Genomic DNA, 20,725 nt, shown 5'->3' with positions numbered 1-20,725 from the left:
GAAAATGACTTCTGGGAGATCATCTCATATCTTCTATAAGCACAAAGAAGTTTCCTTGAAGAGATTTTCTATGTCTGCATTTTCATAAAACTAAGTAACTCTTAAGGGAAAAAAAATCCAACCTAAGAGTAGAGACTCTGGTCACAGTCAATGTGCTCTTGGATCTACCTGTTAAAATCTCCTGTATGATCATAGAAAAGCTGTAAACATCCGACTTCACTGTTGCTGCCTTCTGTAAGATCACCTCTGGGGCAGCCCAGTTGTACAGCTGGGTCGGGAGGGGCACTCGAGTCAGGTCCCTGTGTATACGTCCACCCTGGCTACAGAAGGAAACACAAGGTCAGGTTCATGTCTTAAAGGATCATTGTGAACATCGTACATTTGTGAAACATCTGCCTCTGAAGACTGGCAACCTCCTTGAGGTTCTAGAAACCCAGCTAGACACTGAGCTAACCCTCAAGGCCTGCTGTTCCAATCTACCAGAGTGGGCCCTGCCCACCCTCCACCGCATCTGACTGTTCTCTCTTGCTCATTCACTCAAGTTACGGGGGCCCGCTGTGAGTTTCTCCAATACGTGTCACCACTTCAGGTCTTTGCACTGCAAACTGGCTTCTTCTGCATGGCATGCTTTACCCAGAGATCCCAGGGTGACTGGCTGCTTCTTGTATCAAAGGTATTAGCTCAAAAATTACCTCCTCAGAGAGGCTCTCCCTGATCACCTATAGTCCTATTTTATTGGCTTCAGAGCACTTATTTTCTGAAGGTTTGTTCATTTATTTACTGCTTGCTTTCTTCTCCCCTCTGCTAGAGTCAACTCCATGAGAAGAGGCACCTTATCTCTTTCATATCATGTATAGCTAACCTTACATGAGGACCTCAATGCCTACTTTTGAATAAATGAGTATAAGACTCTTTCAAGACCCCATCAAGCCCCATCTGCTTTATCAAAGTCTTGTGGGACTCCTCCAATTCCTTGTGATTGCTTATTCTCTGAACTCTGCCCTCTTGGGACCAACCCTTCTCAGTTCAGTACTCAAAAGTGCACTGCCTGGCTTGAAAAACTCAACTTCCCAACTAGATTCCTTGAAAACTAAGTCAGATCATCCTAAATGTCTCTTGGGCCAACAAGAGTCCTCAAGGGGGTGTGCCTGGGTGGCTCAGTTGGTTAAGCGTCTGCCTTCAGCTCAGGTCATGATCCCAGGGTCTTGGATCGAGTCCCACATCAGGCTCTCTGTTCAGTGGGGAGTCTGCTTCTCCCTCTCCCTGCTGCTTCCCCTGCTTATGTGTTCTTTCTCTGTCACATAAATAAATAAAATCTTTTAAAAAAAAAAAGAGTCCTCAGGGTGAGGTCAGCACTGACTTCTGTCTACAGCTGCCATGAGCATCTAATGAGATCTTGTGTGTGGCAACAGTCTGAGCCATAAAGGACATATAAGTAAGTTACTATTATGAATGTCATGGTAGGCATTTGGTAAAGACTGTAAACGGTAGCAGATCATTTTTTTTTAAAGATTTATTTATTTTAGAGAGAGAGAATCTTGAGCAGACTTTCTGCTAAGCATAGAGCCTGACGTGGGGCTTGATCTGATGACCCTGAGATCATGACCTGAGGCAAAATCAAGAGACAGACATTTAACCAACTGAGCCACCCTGGTGCTCCAATAGTTAAATTTTTAAAAAAGCAAGTGACCAGAAGTTCTTTGCTGGTCTGGCAAAAGGTAGATTTGAAGGATGGGATGGGTGTCTCAGACTTTGAGCAAAGTTCCTTAAATAATATTTCTTCCAGCAGACCTTTTGGTAAATGGTAGTGAGTTCAGGAAACCATCAAGTTAGAAAAGTTGGTATTGACTTTTTGGTTGTACTGCTGAATAGTTAAGCGTGGCCCGGTATAGCATGAACAGCCTAGAGGCATGCCAATATCATATTAATATCACAGAACAAGCAATGGACTGTTTTACTATCAGAGGTATACTCTGAGGACCTAGCATGCTTGGCTCTTCACCTTGTGGGGTGGTTCTTCAAGGGAAACACTCACCTACCTTCTCAGGCCTCTCAGGCTTGTCTAAGGCTCTGGCAAGGGACAAGTCACAACCAGCATTTATATTCTTTCTCTTTTACATCCACTCACCTTCTTCTCTTACAATCCGCCTTCCTTCTCAGTTAAAGCTAGTTGGGGGGTGGGGGAGCTTCTTTACTGGCTGTCATTCTGGGGCAGATATTTTTCTAGGCTTCATCTCTGACATCATTAAAATTACATTTGGCTACGGCTATGTGATATCACTTGCAAAGGTCAATTCCAGTTCTAAAGATTCCATTAAGGAGTAGAAGAATAAGAAAAACTGCTGTATCATTTTTATGCCACGAGATGGAGTGTTACCCTTGACAATGACACTCAACAAACCAACCAGCCCAAATAGAGTGTCACCAAAAATAAATGTGGAATTGAAAGTTACTCTGGATTCTTGGATCTCAGCTCATGTTATCAGTTGTCAAAGAAGGGTATGCTGTTGTGGCTGGAACTGCTTGCTGACTGATGTTTCTGCCTGAGGTTCCATTCTGAGGTCTACAAATCCAAAAGAAAACACACACCTTCCTACTCAGTTACCTCCAAGCCCCTTACCTGACCCATCTGTGGACCCCAGCTCTTTAGTGCATCTCATATTTTTCACTTCTATTCTGATTCCTTAGTCACCACCAGGCCCGGAAGTACGGCCTCCTATTTGGGCTTCCTACCTTTAACCTCCAATCCATTCTGCCCTGATAGCCAGGAAACATCCTCTACCACCTCATTCTAGCCACAGCTGGGTAACTTGAGACCATCTCTTCCCCTCTCTGGGCCTCAGTTTCCTCATCTGTAAAAGACAAGGCTGGGCTGAGCCATCTCCAAAGATCTATTTCACTCTAGGATTCACATTTCTATTGGAGAGCTCTGGCAGAATAAGCAGTCATGCCTCCCTATCAACAACAGATGGCGCTCCATCACCAGCAAATAGCTTGGACTCTAACGCAGCCTTCTGGAAAAGCCTCTTCTGTTATGGAAGGCAAAAATGTCCAAATCCCTTAGCTTCTACTGCTCCCGCACACAGAGCCAAAGTGGTAAATCCCATTCTGAACCATTTAAAGTTTCCTCATCATCTAGACTCTTCTGTTCATTTAACCGACGTTCAACTGAGCACTTACTATGTGGCAGGCCCTGAGCTGACAAGGAACATGCACAGTCCCTGCCCTCCCAGAGGTCACCCTCTGGTGGGACAGACACACTTGGCTGCGGAGGAACGGAATACACAAAGTGCTGTGGGGACCAGGGCTTCAGGATAGGCTTCATGGCTGTGGTGGGAGACTGTGCCTGAGGTGAGTTTAAGAGGATAAACAGGTGAGTGCTGATTATTCCAGATGCGGGGAGCAGCACCCAGAAATGGCCTAGACCAAAAGTGGCTTCGATGCCAGGCAGGGAGGGGGAAGCGACACGGCTGGCACTGTGATGGAGCCCCACCTTGGAAGGCTTCCACACCCTGCAAAATGCCTGGACTTCATCTTGTAGGCAATGCGGAGAGATGGGAAAGTTTAAACTGGAACTGAGAATGGACCAGATCTGAGGCTGAGCAGCTAGACCGGAGACAGGACTCACGTGGAGAACTGCTGCAGTCACACCCCAACTGTCCCCCTGCCTCTCTCTTGTCCCCTTTCAGCCCCTTCTTCACATGCAGGAGCCAAAGGGACCTTCTTAGCCTGTCAATCATTCATGACACCATCCTGCTCAAAAAAAAAAAAAAAAAAAAAAAGCCCTTCGTGTCATTCTTAGGATAAAAAATTCAAACTCTTCACCAAGGCCCACATGGGCCAAATACAACCAAGCCCCCTGACTCTGCTCTGCAGGCAGAAGGACCAGGGGAATGTGCAGTCTGGGAACTGAGTCTGTTTCATTTATTCAAAAAACATATGCTGAGCGCTTACTGTGTGAAGTCCTGTTTTAGGCATTTGAGATACAGCAGTGGATAAAACAGAAATCCCTGCCCTCACAGAGCTTTTCACATAGTGAGAAAAATACATTACAGAATATGCGAGGAGCAATGACCAGCAAGAAACTGAAACAAAGCCTCAGTGATTGAGGGGGGAGGGGGCATAGGTGGGGGCAAAGGTAAGCTGAGGTAGGCAGGGCTGAGCAAGAGGTCTGCCCAGTGGCTGAAGCTTCACAGCAGAGCAGAACCAACAATGGGCTGAAGCTCAAGCTATGGAAGGCAGCAAGGAAGCACACGAGAGGTCCTCTGCCTTCCAGAGCCCAGAGACAGGAGACGGCAGGTACCCCCAACTCTCAGGAGGACTTTGACTCCTGCCAAATGGAAAATGAAGCCCACCCACCAACCCTTGAATGAGGGTGTTGTTTTTGTCTCTGCCCCCTCACTGCGCTGAGCCCCTCGAGGGCAGGGAATGTCCTTAGTGTCCACGCAGCCAAGTACCTTGCCCAGGAGTAGGAGGCGTGACCAACTGTAAGGCTCGTCAGCACCCATCACCTCTCTGTCCTTCCGGGATGCACAGCTATGACACATTTCCCAGCCTCCCTGCAGTGAGGAGGAGACTACAAAGTGGGAAGCAATGATATAGCCACTTCAGGCTGGCCCCTAAATACCACGTGCCCCTCCATGCTCTCTCTTCACTGACCAGCAATGCAAAGACCACAGTGGGGGACTGGGACTTGGAGACAGCAGAACTATGGATGGGAGGAACTTGGAACACAGTGGGTGCCTCCCTCCAACACACACACTACACTGCAATGTGAGTGAGAAACACACCTTGGTTGTGTTAAGCCACTGAAAATTTTGAAGTAGACAGAGCATTTACACATACTGGCTAATAGGGGCCCTTGCTTGTTAAGTGTTTATTAAAATGAGAATGTCTTGAGCAGAAGCAACTTCCCCAAAGTCCTTCTAACCTTGGCAGACAGGGCAAGGCATTTGGGAAACCTCTTTCCCCAGTGATTAACAATTCAGCCCACCAATGATGAAGAGGCCCGCCCAGATCAGATTCTTTCTCTACAGCACCTACCTTTCTGTCATATACTCCAGGTTGGTTAGCCTTGCTTCGCCTGTGGAGACGATGTGGATGGCATAGGAGCTGAGGGAGCGGTGGATAAACCCCCGGGAATGCAAGTATCTCAGGGCATCGGATATCTGGAGCAGCAAGTGCACGATCACCTCCATGTGCAGCACGGGGAACTGGGAGCGCTGGAATCAAGGGGTAAAACGGCCAGGAGCAACAGGGCTGGGCCCCGGATGAGGCAGAATGCTTTGCAGTTTCCAGTCTTTTCAACTGATCCTCACAGCTACCCCCAGTCCCCATTTTACAAATGGGGAACCTCATGCTCAGGGAAGTTAAGTGACTGGCCTAAAGTCCCACTGACCCAGGGGCCCCCGGCTCCAAAGCTGGACTCCTTTTCCTGAACTGAGCTACTTTACACCACAAAAAAACGAGGAGAAAATTCTCAAAGCCTGGTATGTGTCTCCAGGGTGGGCTCACCACCACCATCCCACCACCAATGAACCTGCCCTGCACCGCCCCCCCCATTCAAGCCTGTGCTGCCGGGAGAACCTGGAAGCCTAAAGGATCAGTCCAGCCCCTGCCCCAACAAGAGGATTGAGCCTAAGAGGAAAGAAATACGCTCACACCAACGTATCTGGCTGATTAAATTCATATTGATCTCTCCCCAGAGAAAAGGCATTCTTTTGAAAACAAAACAAAACTTATTATTGAAGTATGACTGACATACAATATTGTATTAGTTTCAGGTGTACAACACAGTAATTCAAGAATTCTATACATTACATAATGCTCACCATCTGTAAGTAAGTAGAGTCACCATCTGTCACCATACACTATTACAATATTGCCTACACTATACTTTCATCTTCATGGCTTATAATTTTATAAGGTTAAGCTTGTACCTCTTAATTCCCTTCATCTATTTTGCCCATCCCCCACCCGCTGCCCCTCTGGCAACCACTAGTTTGGTCTCTGTATTTATGAGTCTGTTATTGTTTGTTTAGTTGGTTGTTTTTTTAGTTTCCACATACAAGTGAAATGATATATTTGTCTTTCTCTGTCTGATTATTTCTTTTTAAGATTTTATTTATTTAGTTGACAGAGAGAGAGAAAGAGAGGGAGAGCACAAGTAGGCAGAGTGAGAGGGAAAAGCAGGCTTCCGGCTGAGCAGAGAACCCCATGCAGGGCTCTATCCCAGGACCCTGGAATCATGACCTCAGCTGAAGGCAGATGCTTAACAACCCAGGGACCCCTGTCTGACTTATTTCACTTAGCATAATATTCTCTTTAGGTCCATCCACATTATTGAAAATGGCAAGATTTCATTCTTTTTAATGGCTAATACTCCATATGTGAGATATATATCTCACATTATAATAATTTCACATTATATATATGTATATACATATATCCTATATATTATACATCCATATCATATATTATGCACATACATATATACACATACATATATACCCACTCACGTATATATATCTCACATCTTCTTTACCCATTCACCTGTTCATGGACACAGGTTGCTTCCATATCTTGGCTATTATAAATAATGCTACAATAAATATAGGGCTGCATATCTTTTTGAATTGGTATTTTCATTTTCTTTTTAAAGATTTCATTTATTGGGGCATCTGGGTGGCTCAGTCGTTAAGCATCTGCCTTCAGCTCAGGTCATGATCCTGGGGTCCTAGGATCGAGCCCTACATCGGGCTCCCTGCTCAGCGGGGAGCCTGCTTCTCCCTCTCCCACTTCCCCTGCTTGTGTTCCCTCTGTTGCTGTGTCTCTCTCTGTCAAGTAAATAATAAATAAAATCTTTAAAAAAAAGATTTATTTGAGAGAGAGAGAGAATGAGCAGGGGGAGTGGCAGGCAGAGGGAGAGAGAGAAGCAGACTTCCTGCTGAGTAGGGAGCCCAATGCGGGGCTTGATCCCAGGACCCTGGGATCATGACCTGAGGCAAAGGCAGACACTTAACCGACTGAGCCACCCAGATGCCCCGGTATTTTCATTTTCTTTGCATAAATACCTAGTAGTGGAATTGCTAGATTATATAGTAATTCTATTTTTAATTTTTTGAGAAACCTCCATACTATTTTCCAGTGGTTGCACCAATTTACATGCCCACCAACACTGCACAAGGGTTCCCTTTTCTCCACATCCTCGCTAAACTTGTTTTTTCTTGTCTTTCTGATTCTAGCCATTCTGACTTGTGTGAGGTGATATCTCACTGTAGTTTTGATTTGCATTTCCCTGATGATAAGTGATGCTGAACATCTTCTCATGTGTCTGTTTGCCATCTCTATGTCTTCTTTGGAAAAAATGTCTATTCAGGTCCTCTGTCCATTTTAATGGGATTATTTGGCATTTTTTGTAGTCAGTTATATAAGTTCTTTATGTATTTTGGATATTAACTCCTTATCAGATATTTCATTTGAAAATATCTTCTTCCATTTAGTTGGTTGCCTTTTTGTTTTGTTGATTTCCTTTGCTGTGCATAAGCTTTTTATTTGGTGTATTTCCAGTAATTTATTTTTGCTTTTGTTTCCCTTGCCTGAGGAGATATATCCTTAAATATGTTGCTAAGGCCCATAACCAAGAGATTACTGTCTGTGATTTCTTTTAGGAGTTTGATGGTTTCAAGGCTCACATTTAGGTCTGCAATCCATTTTGAGTTTATTTTTGTGTATGGTGTAACAAAGTGGTCCATTCTTCTGCATGTGGCTGTCCAATTTTCCCAACAACATTTGATAAAAAGACTGTCTTTTCCCCATTGTATGTTCCTGCCTCCTTTGTTGCACATTAACTGACCACATAAGTGTGGGTTTATTTCTGGGCTCTCTATCCTGTTCCCCAGAGTAATGGCTTTTTTTTTTAAGATTTTATTTATTTATTTGACAGAGAGAGACACAGCGAGAGAGGGAACACAAGCAGGGGGAGTGGGAGAGGGAGAAGCAGGCTTCCCATGGAGCAGGGAGCCCGATGCGGGGCTCGATCCCAGGACCCTGGGATCATGACCTGAGCCGAATGCAGATGCTTAATGACTGAGCCACGGTGCCCCAGAGAAATGGCTTTTAAGGTAATGGCTTCATCAAATGACAAGAGAAGAAAAGAGAGGGATGAGGAGGGAAGGAGAAATAACACTAATGGGAAGTCCTCAGGCAGGAGGAATGGCTAGCCATTTTGGGGAAGGACCCTTCCTGGAGGGTCTCTTCTCATTCTTGCCCAGGGTCTGTAGAACAAAGTCATGCAGAAAGAAAAGCAAATGCTTCAGAACCTCTCTGAAGCCACATCTCAGCCCAAAGCACACTTCTTTAGGGAGTCTGTGGGCCCTGGAAGATGTTCCCATAAGGAAATTTGAAAAGTGAGAGGGAGTGATACAGGTCTGTATATAAACAAACCTCTATCTACAGCAAAGGTCCTGAAAGACACAAGTGAAAATACAGGGAATTAAAGCCAGGGGTTGGCGCATCTGGGTGGCTCAGTTGGTTAAGCATCTGCCTTCGGCTCAGGTCAATGCGGTGGAGCCTGCTTCTCCCTCTCCTTCTGCCTGCCACTCCCCCTGCTTGTGCACACATACTCTGTCAAATAAATAAATAAAATCTGTAAAAAATAAACAAATAAAGCAAGCAAGTAAGTAAACAAGCAAGCCAGCCAAGGGTTGTTTGATTACAGTTAGCTAGAAATGCATCTGTTTGTTTTCTAGGTCTGTTGAGCTCTTAAGAGTTCTGATGAAAAAACAGGACAGACAACAATAAAATTACACTAGTTCCAGCCAGGTGCTTATCAGCCTTAAATGGTGCATATATAGCCCTAGAAAGTAAAGAATGAGGAAGTTTATCTTCCCTGCACACATTAATGGAAACTTCACTGCTGGGGTAGGGGAATAGGGCAATGGGGAGAAGTGGGGAGGGCAGCAAGACAAAATCCCTGGAAACAGCCATTTACCCGTTCGTGGAGGACACTGAACAGTGTGCCGACAGTGATGCGCTCATACACAAGGCGGGTCTTCTCTAGGTCCTGGGACAGGCACACAGCCATCAGCTGCAGCAGGTGGGGGTGCCGGAGCTTGCTACAAAACAAAAGCAGCTTCAGATAAGGCAGAGGGAAAAGAAGATAGGAGGAAAAAATGGGTGCTTTCCTTCCTTCTAGGCCCCTTGAACACATTCTAAACAAATAGCATTTGTACATTATGTCTTTCTAAGAAAACAGGGTGGGGGGGGAGGGGGTAGGGGAATCTATGGCCTCTCACTGATCAAACCCTGAGGACTCAAGAGTCACCAGTAACAACAACATTGTTGCCAAGAGCTACAGATCAGGCACTTTACACACATCATCCACATCCTAATAACCACCTGTAAGAAATATATATATCCTTCTACTCATTTTTGAGATAAGGAAACTAAGGTCAGGGAGATGTCAGGAACTTGCCCAAGGTCACACACCCCTCAGTCTCATATCAAAGTCCACATTGTGTACATGTGTCCTTCCAGCTTCCTTGGGTCCCTTTACGCTGACTTCCTCAAAATGAAGAGGTTGGCCTCTAACACACCTCTTGCAGGGGTTGGGTGGCCTACTCAAGGAACCAGGTCCACTCACTCAGCAGTCCCAGAGTGAAACCATGAATCAACATCCTGCCTCAGCAAGAGCTGAAGGGCTGACCCTGGAGCCACAGGAAACCCAGGGTAGAAGGTACACCCTTGAGCATGTCCTCAGTAGCAGAGACTCAGTTCCTCAGTTGTGTGGATCTCATGCACAGCCATGGTCTATGAAGACAGGACTATGCATGCTGTCCTGATGGGCACAAGGCCATAAAGGGGAAGGGCCTCAGGGGGCTGCTGAATGGGAGGCTTGACCATCAGAGACACGGGTTATGGGAAATCAATCAACTAAGAGAATTAAGCCCCTCACCACCACCATCCCCACCACTCTGGCTATTCATTAACCCCCCCTTCTCTCTCTTGGTAGCCCTTGGAAGTCAAATGAACCCATTCTAACAGTCAGGAAATACTGAGGCTGAGGGGGGCTGGTCTCCACACCCCAAGGACAGTACTGTATAGCCCTGAACCTGGGTCTGTAAAGAGACCTGGACTGTAATGCACCAGGCCCCTGGACTTTCTCCTCACCTGCTGTGCTCCTGCTCTGCAATTAACAAGTCAGCCAGCCTAAGCCTGCTGCACTGAGGGTGGGTGGGGAGATTCAGCTCCTTCACTGTGACCCTGCTCCCGTTCCACACCAGGCTACAAGGACAGGAGAAAGTGTGAGCAGCGGGGAGTGAGCAGCTCTCCCAGCCGAAGACCAGAGAAGCGGTATTACAAGGAATCTATAAAGCGCCCCCCCACCCTGCACCCTTGAGTCCTCCCTCCGCCTCCCCTTCTCCCCCCCTCCTCCCCCTATCATAAAGCACCCTGGGGAACTTAGTATAGGTGGCAAGAAGTCACTGAAGGATTCAAGGGAGGGAGTGACTCGATCAGGTCTGCATTTTAGAAAAACAACAGCACCAGCAGTGTGGGGAATGGTAGGAAGGGGCATCAGAGAATGGGGGGCTGGCTAGGAGGCCAGTCTGGGTGAGGGATACTGATGACTTGGACAAAGACCACAGCAGTAGGACAAAGAGGAGGGGGGACCTGGCTACAAATCTGTGGCACAGGCAGGAAACAAGGGTGTATCTGTAAGGGACAGAGGGCCTCAGGAGGCTGGCAGAGGCCTTTTTGGAAGAGTGCTTCTTTGAGGCAGGGAAGATATATCCAGGTTCTAGGAGAGCAAGAGACCTTGGGCAGGACAACTCTGCCCAAGGCAGGACTGAGAACACCCCCAGGACTTCTGTCATAGCCAAATCCCCTTACTGCCGCTCCTGCTGCAGTTGGCTGCTGAGAGCTGCAGCTGATGCCTGTTCTGGCTTCCACAGAAGCCTTGATCAATACCCTCTGGCCTAAATCAGAGGCCAGAAAGTCACCACTAAGCTTCCTGAAACTCTCTAGAAAACAGAGAGGTTAGAACAGCATCATGAGTCGTTCTCAATGGGGCAGGGGAGGAGGGGGTGGAATCTGGCAAGGCCTGTAGACACTCGTTGTCACAGTCACAACTGTGGGCGAAGGGGGTCAGTGGAGGCTGCTACTGGCATCTAGTGAGTAGAACCAGAGAATGCTCTTAAACCTCCTACAATGCACAGGACAGCCCCCAGCAACAAACGATACCAGCCACAAACATCAGTGGTGTCCAGGTTGAGAAACCCTGATTTAGATATCTGTTTTTCATGTTTCCTTGTGTTGGAGGAGAAAGCCTCCACACATAAGGGAGTCACATGAAGCCCACCCTTCCTGTGGGACTACATCAGACCTCCCACGGGCCAGCTTCTGCTTACTTGGTCATGACCATGTAGGGGCCACTAAAGAAAGAGAAGGTAGGCTCATCATCAGCTTGAATCACTTCCTTTTCTCCAATTACTGGGAGAGATCCTAGGTAGGCCAGCTGTGCTCCCCCTGTGAGATAAAACTGAAAGCAAAGCACAGTGTCAAATCAAGGGGAGAAAAGAGGAAAAGTAAAATGCCCCAAGAATCTTGTCAGTCAGCTAAAATAACAATAGGGGCTACTGACCAACTTGCTGAACTCCCCTATGCCCTGGACACTATTCTCTAATTTTTATTCTCTTTAGTCTGCCTAGAAACCCTGCAAGGTTGTAATATTCTTTCTCTTTCACTATTGAGGAAGCCAAGGCTCATGAAAAGAGGTCAGACACCTGTCTGAAGTACCAGGCTGAGGCTCAGGCCCCCACAGAACCCCAGCCCATGTGCGACCAAAGCCAACACTCCTTCTCCCCCCCTCCCCACCAAGGCTGCCTTGGCACAACCAGCAGACGTAGGGCTAGAGACTAAACTGTCGGCAAGCAGCACCCAGACACCCAGCTACATGCCCAAACGTCTCTCTCTGATGGGCAGAACCAAGAACCTAAAAGATACTATTTTCCCTCAAAACATTTCTCAGTTCAAAATCTCAATTCCTTAAAGGCATTCCAATAAAAACTTATGGAGGGCAAGTCAATCACAAATAAGACCCAAGGGGAGAGGGGCGGGCGCGTGGCTGGCTCAGTCAGAAGAGCCTGCGACTCTTCATCTCTTGGACTCGATATCTTGATCTGCGGCTCCTGAGTTCAAGCCCCACACTGGGTACAGAGATTACTTAAATAAATACATAAATAAACTTAAAACACACACACACACAAAGATCCAAGGGGTCAGTGTAGCTCTCTGCTTCTCTTCAAGGAGACAAGTCTGGGGCCCTCACTGGGAATTAATTAAAGGATCATTTTCTAAACTCCCCAAATGTAGCACAAGGTCATTCAAGGGAACTTCCCAGGGCTTTCTCTATTTTTCTGTAAGGACAGAGCACTGACGGGTCTCTGTTCTGCAGAAGTGGTAAAAGAAGGGGCGCCTGGGTGGCACAGTTGGTTAAAAGTCTGCCTTTGGCTCAGGTCATGATCCCAGGGTCCTGGGATCCAGCCCTGCATCAGGCTCCCTGCTCAGCAGGGAGTCTGCTTCTCCCTCTGCCTGCCACTCCACCTGCTTGTACTCACTCTGTGTCAAATAAATAAAATATTAAAAAAAAAAAAAAGTGGTAAAAGAAGAGAACTACCTCTCTGAAGAGGATAAGGAAGGAAGAGCTGCGCAAAGTTGGGGGTAGGGGGTCAGAGCCAGGGCCAGGTGGCTCTCCAGTTGGCCCTGCAAATGCTGGGTGTCCCCGGTAGCCTCTTACCTTCCCAAAGCCAAAGCTGTAGATATTTTGCGCAGAAATGACTCCAGCTTTAAACAGACGATTAGGAGAGCCATTAGGGTTTCTAGAAATAGTTTTAAATGGAAGAAAAGTTAAGAATTAACCACCCATATCCAGAGGAACAATGCTGAACCAAGCTAGGATAATGTGTAGTTCATTTTGTCTTGACTACTTTTTATCATGGAACTACAGATGATATAACAGCCAGCCTGTGAGAGGGCCCTGTGATTTCTACCTCCTGGTAATCCTGTCTTTGTGAAACCCCTTACAGGTCAGATAGGGCAGACCTGTTAGCCCAACTGGACACTGAAGAAATGACAGAGTGGTTGAATTCCAAGGCTGGATCCATCAGGGCTTCTGTTCCGATGATGCTCCGATTACCTGCTCTGAAGGCGGCCAGCTGCCATGTTGTGAGGACACTCCAGCAGCCCTATGGAGAAGCTCAACACCCTGGTCCAATCTGTCAGCCATGGGAGTATGCCATCTTGGAACTGGATCCTCCAGTCCCAAACCTTCAGATGATAAAGCCCCACCTGACATCTTGACTACAACTTTGTAAGAAGCCCTGAGCCAGATCCATACAGCTAAGCCATTCCCTGAGTCCTGACCTACAGAAATTGTATGAGATACAAACGTTTATTGCTATTTGAAACTGCTAAGTTTGGGGAGGTTGGGGGGGATTAATTCAGATGGTCAAAGCTGGAAAGAATCAAAACATACTTTATTCAACTTTTATTTTTATAGATGGGACAAATGAAGCCCAGAGAGAGAGGGAACCTGTTAGCCGGGGGTCACAGAGCAGCAGGAGAGACCAGACCTTGATGCTGCTCATTCAGCCACTTCTCTTCCCATATACCACATCCAAACCAGCACCTGCACACTGGGACCCCCATTAACTGAAGGTGTCTTGAAAGGAGTGGCTTATTTCTTTCACTCCCAGAGGCTGACACAGTGCCATGCACGCAGCAGGTTCTCAGTTAATGCTTTCTGATTCAGTAGTTTGGGCTCAGACTGAAGAACAAAACATTCTGCTACTGCCAGAGCCATGTTCCCTTCCTCGGCAAATGGCAAAGGAGCTGCGGGTGACAGCGTGCACTCATCCTCACCCCATGTGAGCTCTGTGAGGCTCCATGTGCCCGTTTTTCATGTACAGAAGTAAATTCTTTGATTTCTGCTTTCGGAAGTACTTCCAGGCTTTATCTCCTTGGCAACTCGGGCCAGGCTGTCCCTTCTGCACATTAAAGTGCTAGGAGGTTAAGTGAAGATCTAGGGGACAGCAACTGTTTCCTGAGCAGGGGAACAGATTTTGAGGTGGCAGCAAGGGCAGGCCTCCCCACTGGGGCTGCCCAGCTGTGTGAGTGGCTCTTTGGAGGGCAGGAGCTCTGTTTAAGCAGGGACCCGGGCAACAACTGCACTCAGATCAACCACATTTCTTGCTCTTTTCCCTAAATTCTTCAGGCCATGTCTATGTAAGCTCAGCTGGGTGGAGGGGAGAAAACGGACTCCGCTTATCTACAACCGTACAACCATCCGTTCTTCTCAATTGTCTTTCCCCCAACCAGGCTCTGAGATGTAAACACGTACCTGTGAGGAATCTTATCTGACATGGCTCCACTCAGGTCTGAGAGGCCAATTCTTATCCCATGGACTCATGTGGTTTCTTTACATTAAAAAAGGGAGATGTGCGTACTTCCACTCTACTTTCCGTTAGGCACTCTGTGGTCCAACCCCATAAAAAGAATAATGTTTCATCTAACTATAAAATATGAGAGACTCCATTTTGAAGCTCCGTCTTTCTTTCTGACTAATGAACTCCTGAACTGGGACAGAAGCAGCAATGGTTTTACAAGAAGTTGCCCATGAAATTCAACAGAACAAAAGGTATTCACACCATAAAACTGTTGGTATGAACTTTAAGACAGAATAGTTAATGAATGCCTACCAAGAACAGCTCCATTTGATAGCACCAATAAAATAGGGAGTAATTAAAAACAGCTCAAGCAGTTAGCACCAGTTAACAAATTTTTTTTCTCTTCTTTTCTTTATCTGTTATATAATTACCCCCCTTCTTTCTCATAAAAAAGGCTCACTTTCCCCACTTTTCTGCTGGCTACCAGAATCTGTGCTCCCTGGATTGCAATTCTGAGACCCCCAAATAAAAGGCCTTTGTCTCTTGTTCAGTTTTACCTCCTTTTCTCAGTTGGCAGTGTTCAGTCTTATTAGAAACAGGCAAGAACATATATAAATAAAATCATTACAAACTGGGACAAGTCTCTCCAAACGCTGAATGAGGGAGCTCCACACAAGGGGGAGTGGCAGGGGCAGGCAAGGAGGTGACAGGAGTTGAACCCAGTAGGGCCTCCAAGGTCAGATAAGGGATTTGGGAGTTTATCCTGATAGCTATGGAGAATGCCCTACCCTAAAGGGTTTTTAGCAGAGTGGCACAACTCGATTTCCATTTTTTTTTAAGGATTTATTTATTTATTAGAGAGAGATAGAGAGCACGAGAGGGAAGAGGGTCAGAGGGAGAAGCAGACTCCCCGCTGAGCAGGGAGCCTGATGCGGGACTCGATCCCGGGACTCCAGGATCATGACCTGAGCCGAAGGCAGTCGCTTAACCAACTGAGCCACCCAGGCACCCTCGATTTCCATTTTTAAAAGGTTGTTCTAGGGGCACCTGGGTGGCTCAGTCATTAGGTATCTTCCTTCGGCTCAGGTCATGATCCCAGGGTCCTGGGATCGAGCCCCACATCAGGCTCCCTGCTCAGTGGGGAGTCTGCTTCTCCCTCTCCCACTCCCCCTGTTTGTGTTCCCTCTCTTGCTGTCTCTCTGTCAAATGAATAAATAAATAAATCTTTAAAAAATAAAAGGTTGTTCTAGATGCTGACCCACAAGAGGGGCAGCAAGAGGAGCAGTTAGGAATAACTAGTCCTCAAGGGAATTAACTCATCTTTCCTGAGAAGCCAGCGATATCCAGCTCATTGGAAGAAAACCAGGACTTGCTCAGGGCAGGACAGAAGAAAGAGGGAGACCATGAGGGTGTGACAAGTCTAGAGACACTGATTACAGAAAGTCATGCCATCAAAGAAAATTAAAATGGAAAGGATTCTGTGCATACAAACCCTAAGTCAATAACGCCCTAAGAATTTAAAAGAGCTAGGTAGTTGAGCATGGAAAGAAGCCTGAGGTCCACCTCCAGTGATGGGGGCAGGGAGGCTGCCCACCCAGCTAGCAGCAGTTCTCTCACACCAGCTTAAAACAGCCTGAGGAAGGTTAAGTTAAGCATTCATGTTTTGCAATCTTGGGAATAAAGGAGCTTTCTCTCCATGCTTTGGGAGATGACACAAAAGTCAGTTGGCTGCTCTACTGAGGAGTTTTCTGCTGAGCTCCTCAGACCCGAAAAGTTCTTTGTTAACCACTAACCTCAGGGTGGTTCCCAATAGAGCCCAGAACTCATTTCCCCGCCCAACCCCCCACATTCCTGCATGGGGGCAGGGCCGCCAAAGGTGCTCCTCTGGCCACTTCTGCAGTGGCCACATCCTCTCTGTCAGAGTTCACCACTTAGAGTGGGCCAGATGCCAGACGGGACCAACACGGAGGAACCTTGGTGGCCCATGTTGCAGGGCTCCTACAAGGAAGGCTGGGGTGATGCCAAATATCCCACTCTGCTCAAGGCAGCACTCACCCCTGTATGAGACCGCCAAACCGGGGTGGGCCACAGATGAGCCGCTGAGGGGAGTCGATCTTCTTCAGGAGGTCATAAGAGAAACCCTGTATGATGGCCTGCATGTGCGAGGCACAGCGCTGCATGAACTCCACCATCTGCAACATACCGCGGAGATGTTCAATGCTGCAGCGAACTAAGAGCTACCCTGGCCTTCAGTGGACCTGGAACACTCTGACCTGAAAGATCTGAGGAGCCAGGAGTCCCTGACAGGGAAATCTGTGGAAAGGATAGGGCCCAGGTGATTTTTTACAGGTATGGAGATGTTTCCAGGGAGGTGATTTGGCAATAATTTCCTCCAACTCCCTGTTCCTCAAAAAGTTGAAAATAGAGCTACCCTACAACCTAGCAATTGCACTACTGGGTATTTACCCCAAAGATACAAATGTAGTGATCTGCAGGAGCACTTGCACCCCAATGTTTATAGAGCAATGTCCACAATAGCCAAACTATGGAAAGAGCCCAGATGTCCATCAACATGTGAATGGATAAAGATGTGGTATGTATATACAATGGAATACCACTCAGCCATCAAAAAAATGAAATCTTGCCATTTGCAACATGGATGGAACTAGAGGGTATTATGCTAAGTGAAATAAGTCAATCAGAGAACGACAATTATCATATGATCTCATATGTGGAGTTTAAGAAACAAAGCAGAGGAGCAAAGGGGAGGGGAGGAAAAAATAAAACAAGATGAAATTAGAACGGTAGATAAACCATAAGAAACTCTTAATCATAGGAACCAAACTGAGGGTTGCTGGAGGGGAGGGGGTGGGGGGATGGAGTAACTGGGTGATGGACATTAAGGATAGCACGTGATGTAATGGACACTGGGTATTACGTAAGTGAGGAATCACTGAACTCCACCTCTGAAACTAATAGCACATTGTAGAATCCAATCTACAATCTACATGTTAATTAATTGAATTTAAATAAATTACTTTAAAAAGGAAAAAAATTTTGTCCAACTCCTTCAACAGATGAGGAAACTGAGGCAGAAGGAGCAAAATTACTTGTCCAAGGCCAACAGCTAATGAGTTGGAGAACCAGAAGGAGGGAATGGAGGACTCTGCCCACCTCCCTTTTCCCCCATGTGCCCAGTATTGTGCCTGCACTTTACGCTTTACATTTGTTATGTTATTTAGACCTCATTCGAACACATCACACCTGCCAGTGTGTGGCCTCAGCAAGTTACAAAATGTCAATGGGCCTCAGTTTCCCCATCTGTAAAATGGGGACAATAACAGTATCTCATTGACAGAGTTGTGAAGATTAAATGACTTAATATTTAATTAATTTAATTCAGAACATTTGATGTGTAGTTAGTGCTAGTTAAGGGTCAAAATTACAATTATTCTCCCTCTTCACTGAATGGATGACCAAAAAGTTTCACTAGATTTGCCTGAGGTTTTATAGCTGTTCAACTTGCTTCAACCCAGGCCTGTGTATCCAGTGCCAATGCCAAGGCCACTGCAAGCCCTGTGCTGTCCCCACGATCAGCCCTTCCCTGCCCCCTGGGCTCCTGACTCCCAGCTCAGTGCTCTGCCTTGGCTGTGGCTACAGAGCAGGCCCATCCTTACCGCGGTGCTGCGCTCCTTCCCTGCCGTCAGGGCCCAGGTCTGCGGGTTTCGACCCTTCTCGTCATGGAGTCGAAGATCACCCCCTGCATCCAGCAGTTTGCTGAGGATCCACTGATTGCCTGAAAATGCTGCTGCGTGAACAGGAGTGCTTCCATCGAAGCAGCGGCTGGAGGGGGAGGTGTTAGTATCAGTGTCCATAACACTCCTGCCTTCCACAGAGTGGGGTGGGGGGCAGTCAATGGGTGACACAAGGCTCCCTTTCTACAAAGGCAACCTTTGGAAGGAGGATTATAATACCATTTGTGAGGCTGTGCCAACAGGAGCTTTATACACATCCCCTTTTTCCATCCTTACCTCTACCCTTCAAGGTGGTATCATGTTCCAATTAATAGATGAGGAAACAAAAGGGCAAAGCTGAGATTCATACTCAGGTATGGGTCTGGTTCTAAATCTGGTGTTCCCTTCCCCATTGCCTTTTGATACTGGCTGCTCTGAAACAATTTCTTCATGACTATAGCGTCCTGGGGTCGGGGTGGTGAAGCACAGCCCAACCAGAGACCATCCCTCTCTATCTCCCAAGTCCTACAGTAGAGGCCCGCAAAACCCTAGCACCAGCAATCCGATTAAGAATCCACAACTCTGGGGACGCCTGGGTGGCTCAGTCGGTTAAGCGTCTGCCTTCGGCTCAGGTCATGGTCCCAGGGTCCTGGGATCGAGCCCCGCATCGGGCTCCCTGCTCAGCGGGAAGCCTGCTTCTCCCTCTGCCTGCCACTTTCCCTGCTTGTATTCCTGCTCTTGCTATCTCTGTCAAATAAATAAAATCTTTAAAGAAACAAATCTTTAGGGACGCCTGCCCTTGGCTCAGGTCATGGTCCCAGGGTCCTGGGATAGAGCCACTGTTAGTATCAGTGTCCATAACATAACCTCCCGCTCAGCGGGAGGCCTGCTTCTCCTTCTCCTACTCCCCCTGCTTGTATTCCCCCTCTTACTGTGTCTCTCTCTGTCAAATGAATAAAATCTTAAAAAAAAAGAAACAAAAATCTTTAAATAAATAAATAAATAAAATCTTTCAAAAAAGTCTCCCAGTCCAGACCCCTAGTTCTCTTGCTCAAAGGCAACTACTGTTACATGTTTTTGTATGCTTTCAGAAATGTTCTCTGCATATACAGGGAGGAATAAGAATATGCTATGTAAACTGTTCTGCATTTAAGTCTTTTCACTTAACTGTATCTTGGAGAAATTTCCATATGACAATATACAAGTCACCTCCATTGTTTTTAACAGCTGCATAGTATTCTAATGTATGTACCATAATTTAGTGAACGGGCCACTGAGTGTCAGAGTATACACCAGACTAAATCAGAACCTGCAAGCATGAGGCCCAGGAATGTGTGCTTTTTACAAGTTCCCCAGGTGATGCCAACAAGGCTGGCTTGCACCCACTTGATAGCTCATTATGAGCTCTCTCCTACTGGTAGTTCAGTCTCCTATTGCACACTGCACTGTAAGAACCATAAAATCCTCCTAGAGGTTGAAACTAGAGGCCTGCAGAGTGATTTGGCAACTCAGAGGCATGTTTTATTAGGTTGACATAGTGTTTAAATAAGGAATTTAAAATAATGGACAAGGGATACATGGGTGGCTCAGTAGGTTAAACATTTAACTCTTGATCTCAGGGTTGTGAGTTCAAGCCCTGTGCTAGGCTCCATGCTGGGTGTAGCACCTACTTAAAAATCTTTAATTAATAAAATAAAATAATGGACAATATTTAACATTTGGGAGATTTCACATTAAAAATTGGGATTTTCAGGGGCACCTGGGTGGCTCAGTCAGTTAAGCCTCTGCCTTCGGCTCAGGTCATGATCTCAGGGTCCTGTGATAAAGCCCCACATTGGGCTCCCTGCTCAATGGGCAGCCTGCTTCTCCCTCTCCCTCTCCCCCCAGCTCATGCTCTCTCTCTCGCTCTCAAATAAATATATAAAATCTTGGGGCACCCGGGTGGCTCAGTTGTTAAGCATCTGCCTTCAGCTCGGGTCATGATCCCAGGGTCCTGGGATCAAGCCCCACATCAGGCTCCCCGCTCGGCAGGAAGCCTGCTTCTCCCTCTCCCACTTCCCCTGCTTGTGCTCCTGTTCTTGCTCTCTCTCTCTCTGTCAAATAAATAAATAATAAAAAATAAGTAAATATATATATGTATATATATAAAATCTTAAAAAAAAATTGGGATTTTCAGCCTCCTGGAAATTTAGAAGATCTGGCCTTCCTGGCTCCCTTTCCTACCCAGGAGCAACAAATACCTAACCCTTCTTAGAGAGAGCCTGTGCCCACAAACTCCACTTGGTCCCACAGGTATTTGACTTTGTGAGTTCAATAGGTCTGTGCCATCACAGCATTTCCTTTGAGCACTTAGTAATACAACCTCCCCCCAGAAATTTCCCTTCACTTTGATCAACAGATATTTTTTAGGTCACATGAAAACAGTCCTATCACAAAATACAAAGCCAAGGGGTTTGCCTTCCCCCCCTTTGACAATGTCCTTTCCTACCTCCCCCTGGCATCATGGGGACTTCTAAAAAGGAAAGTCAAACTAAGTTCTTAATGCCT

General features: G+C 46.6%; 1 protein-coding gene across 13 annotated transcripts in view; it reads right to left on the bottom strand.

The window, feature by feature from the left end:
- The window catches only part of TEX14 (testis expressed 14, intercellular bridge forming factor), a 111,594-nt gene that overhangs the window by 37,183 nt on the left and 53,686 nt on the right, over positions 1 to 20,725 (bottom strand). For 12 of the 13 annotated variants that reach the window (XR_003515373.2, XR_003515374.1, XR_003515375.1 and 9 more), the window contains exons 4-11: positions 18,122 to 18,287; positions 16,500 to 16,636; positions 12,797 to 12,878; positions 11,409 to 11,539; positions 10,171 to 10,284; positions 8,993 to 9,116; positions 5,044 to 5,222; positions 169 to 320 (exon numbers count right to left, since the gene is read on the bottom strand). Coding sequence is in view for 10 of the 13 variants with exons in the window: in XM_027568233.2 (XP_027424034.2) it covers positions 169 to 320; positions 5,044 to 5,222; positions 8,993 to 9,116; positions 10,171 to 10,284; positions 11,409 to 11,539; positions 12,797 to 12,878; positions 16,500 to 16,636; positions 18,122 to 18,287 (1,085 nt within the window). In the remaining 3 variants the exon portion in view is untranslated. The remainder of the gene's footprint in view (positions 1 to 168; positions 321 to 5,043; positions 5,223 to 8,992; positions 9,117 to 10,170; positions 10,285 to 11,408; positions 11,540 to 12,796; positions 12,879 to 16,499; positions 16,637 to 18,121; positions 18,288 to 20,725) is intronic. The other variant, XM_027568236.2, reaches the window with a different exon arrangement.

The sequence above is a fragment of the Zalophus californianus genome, chromosome 16 (assembly GCF_009762305.2).
Source record: "Zalophus californianus isolate mZalCal1 chromosome 16, mZalCal1.pri.v2, whole genome shotgun sequence".
NCBI lineage: Eukaryota > Metazoa > Chordata > Mammalia > Carnivora > Otariidae > Zalophus > Zalophus californianus.
This window is presented reverse-complemented; position numbering and strand designations above follow the sequence as displayed.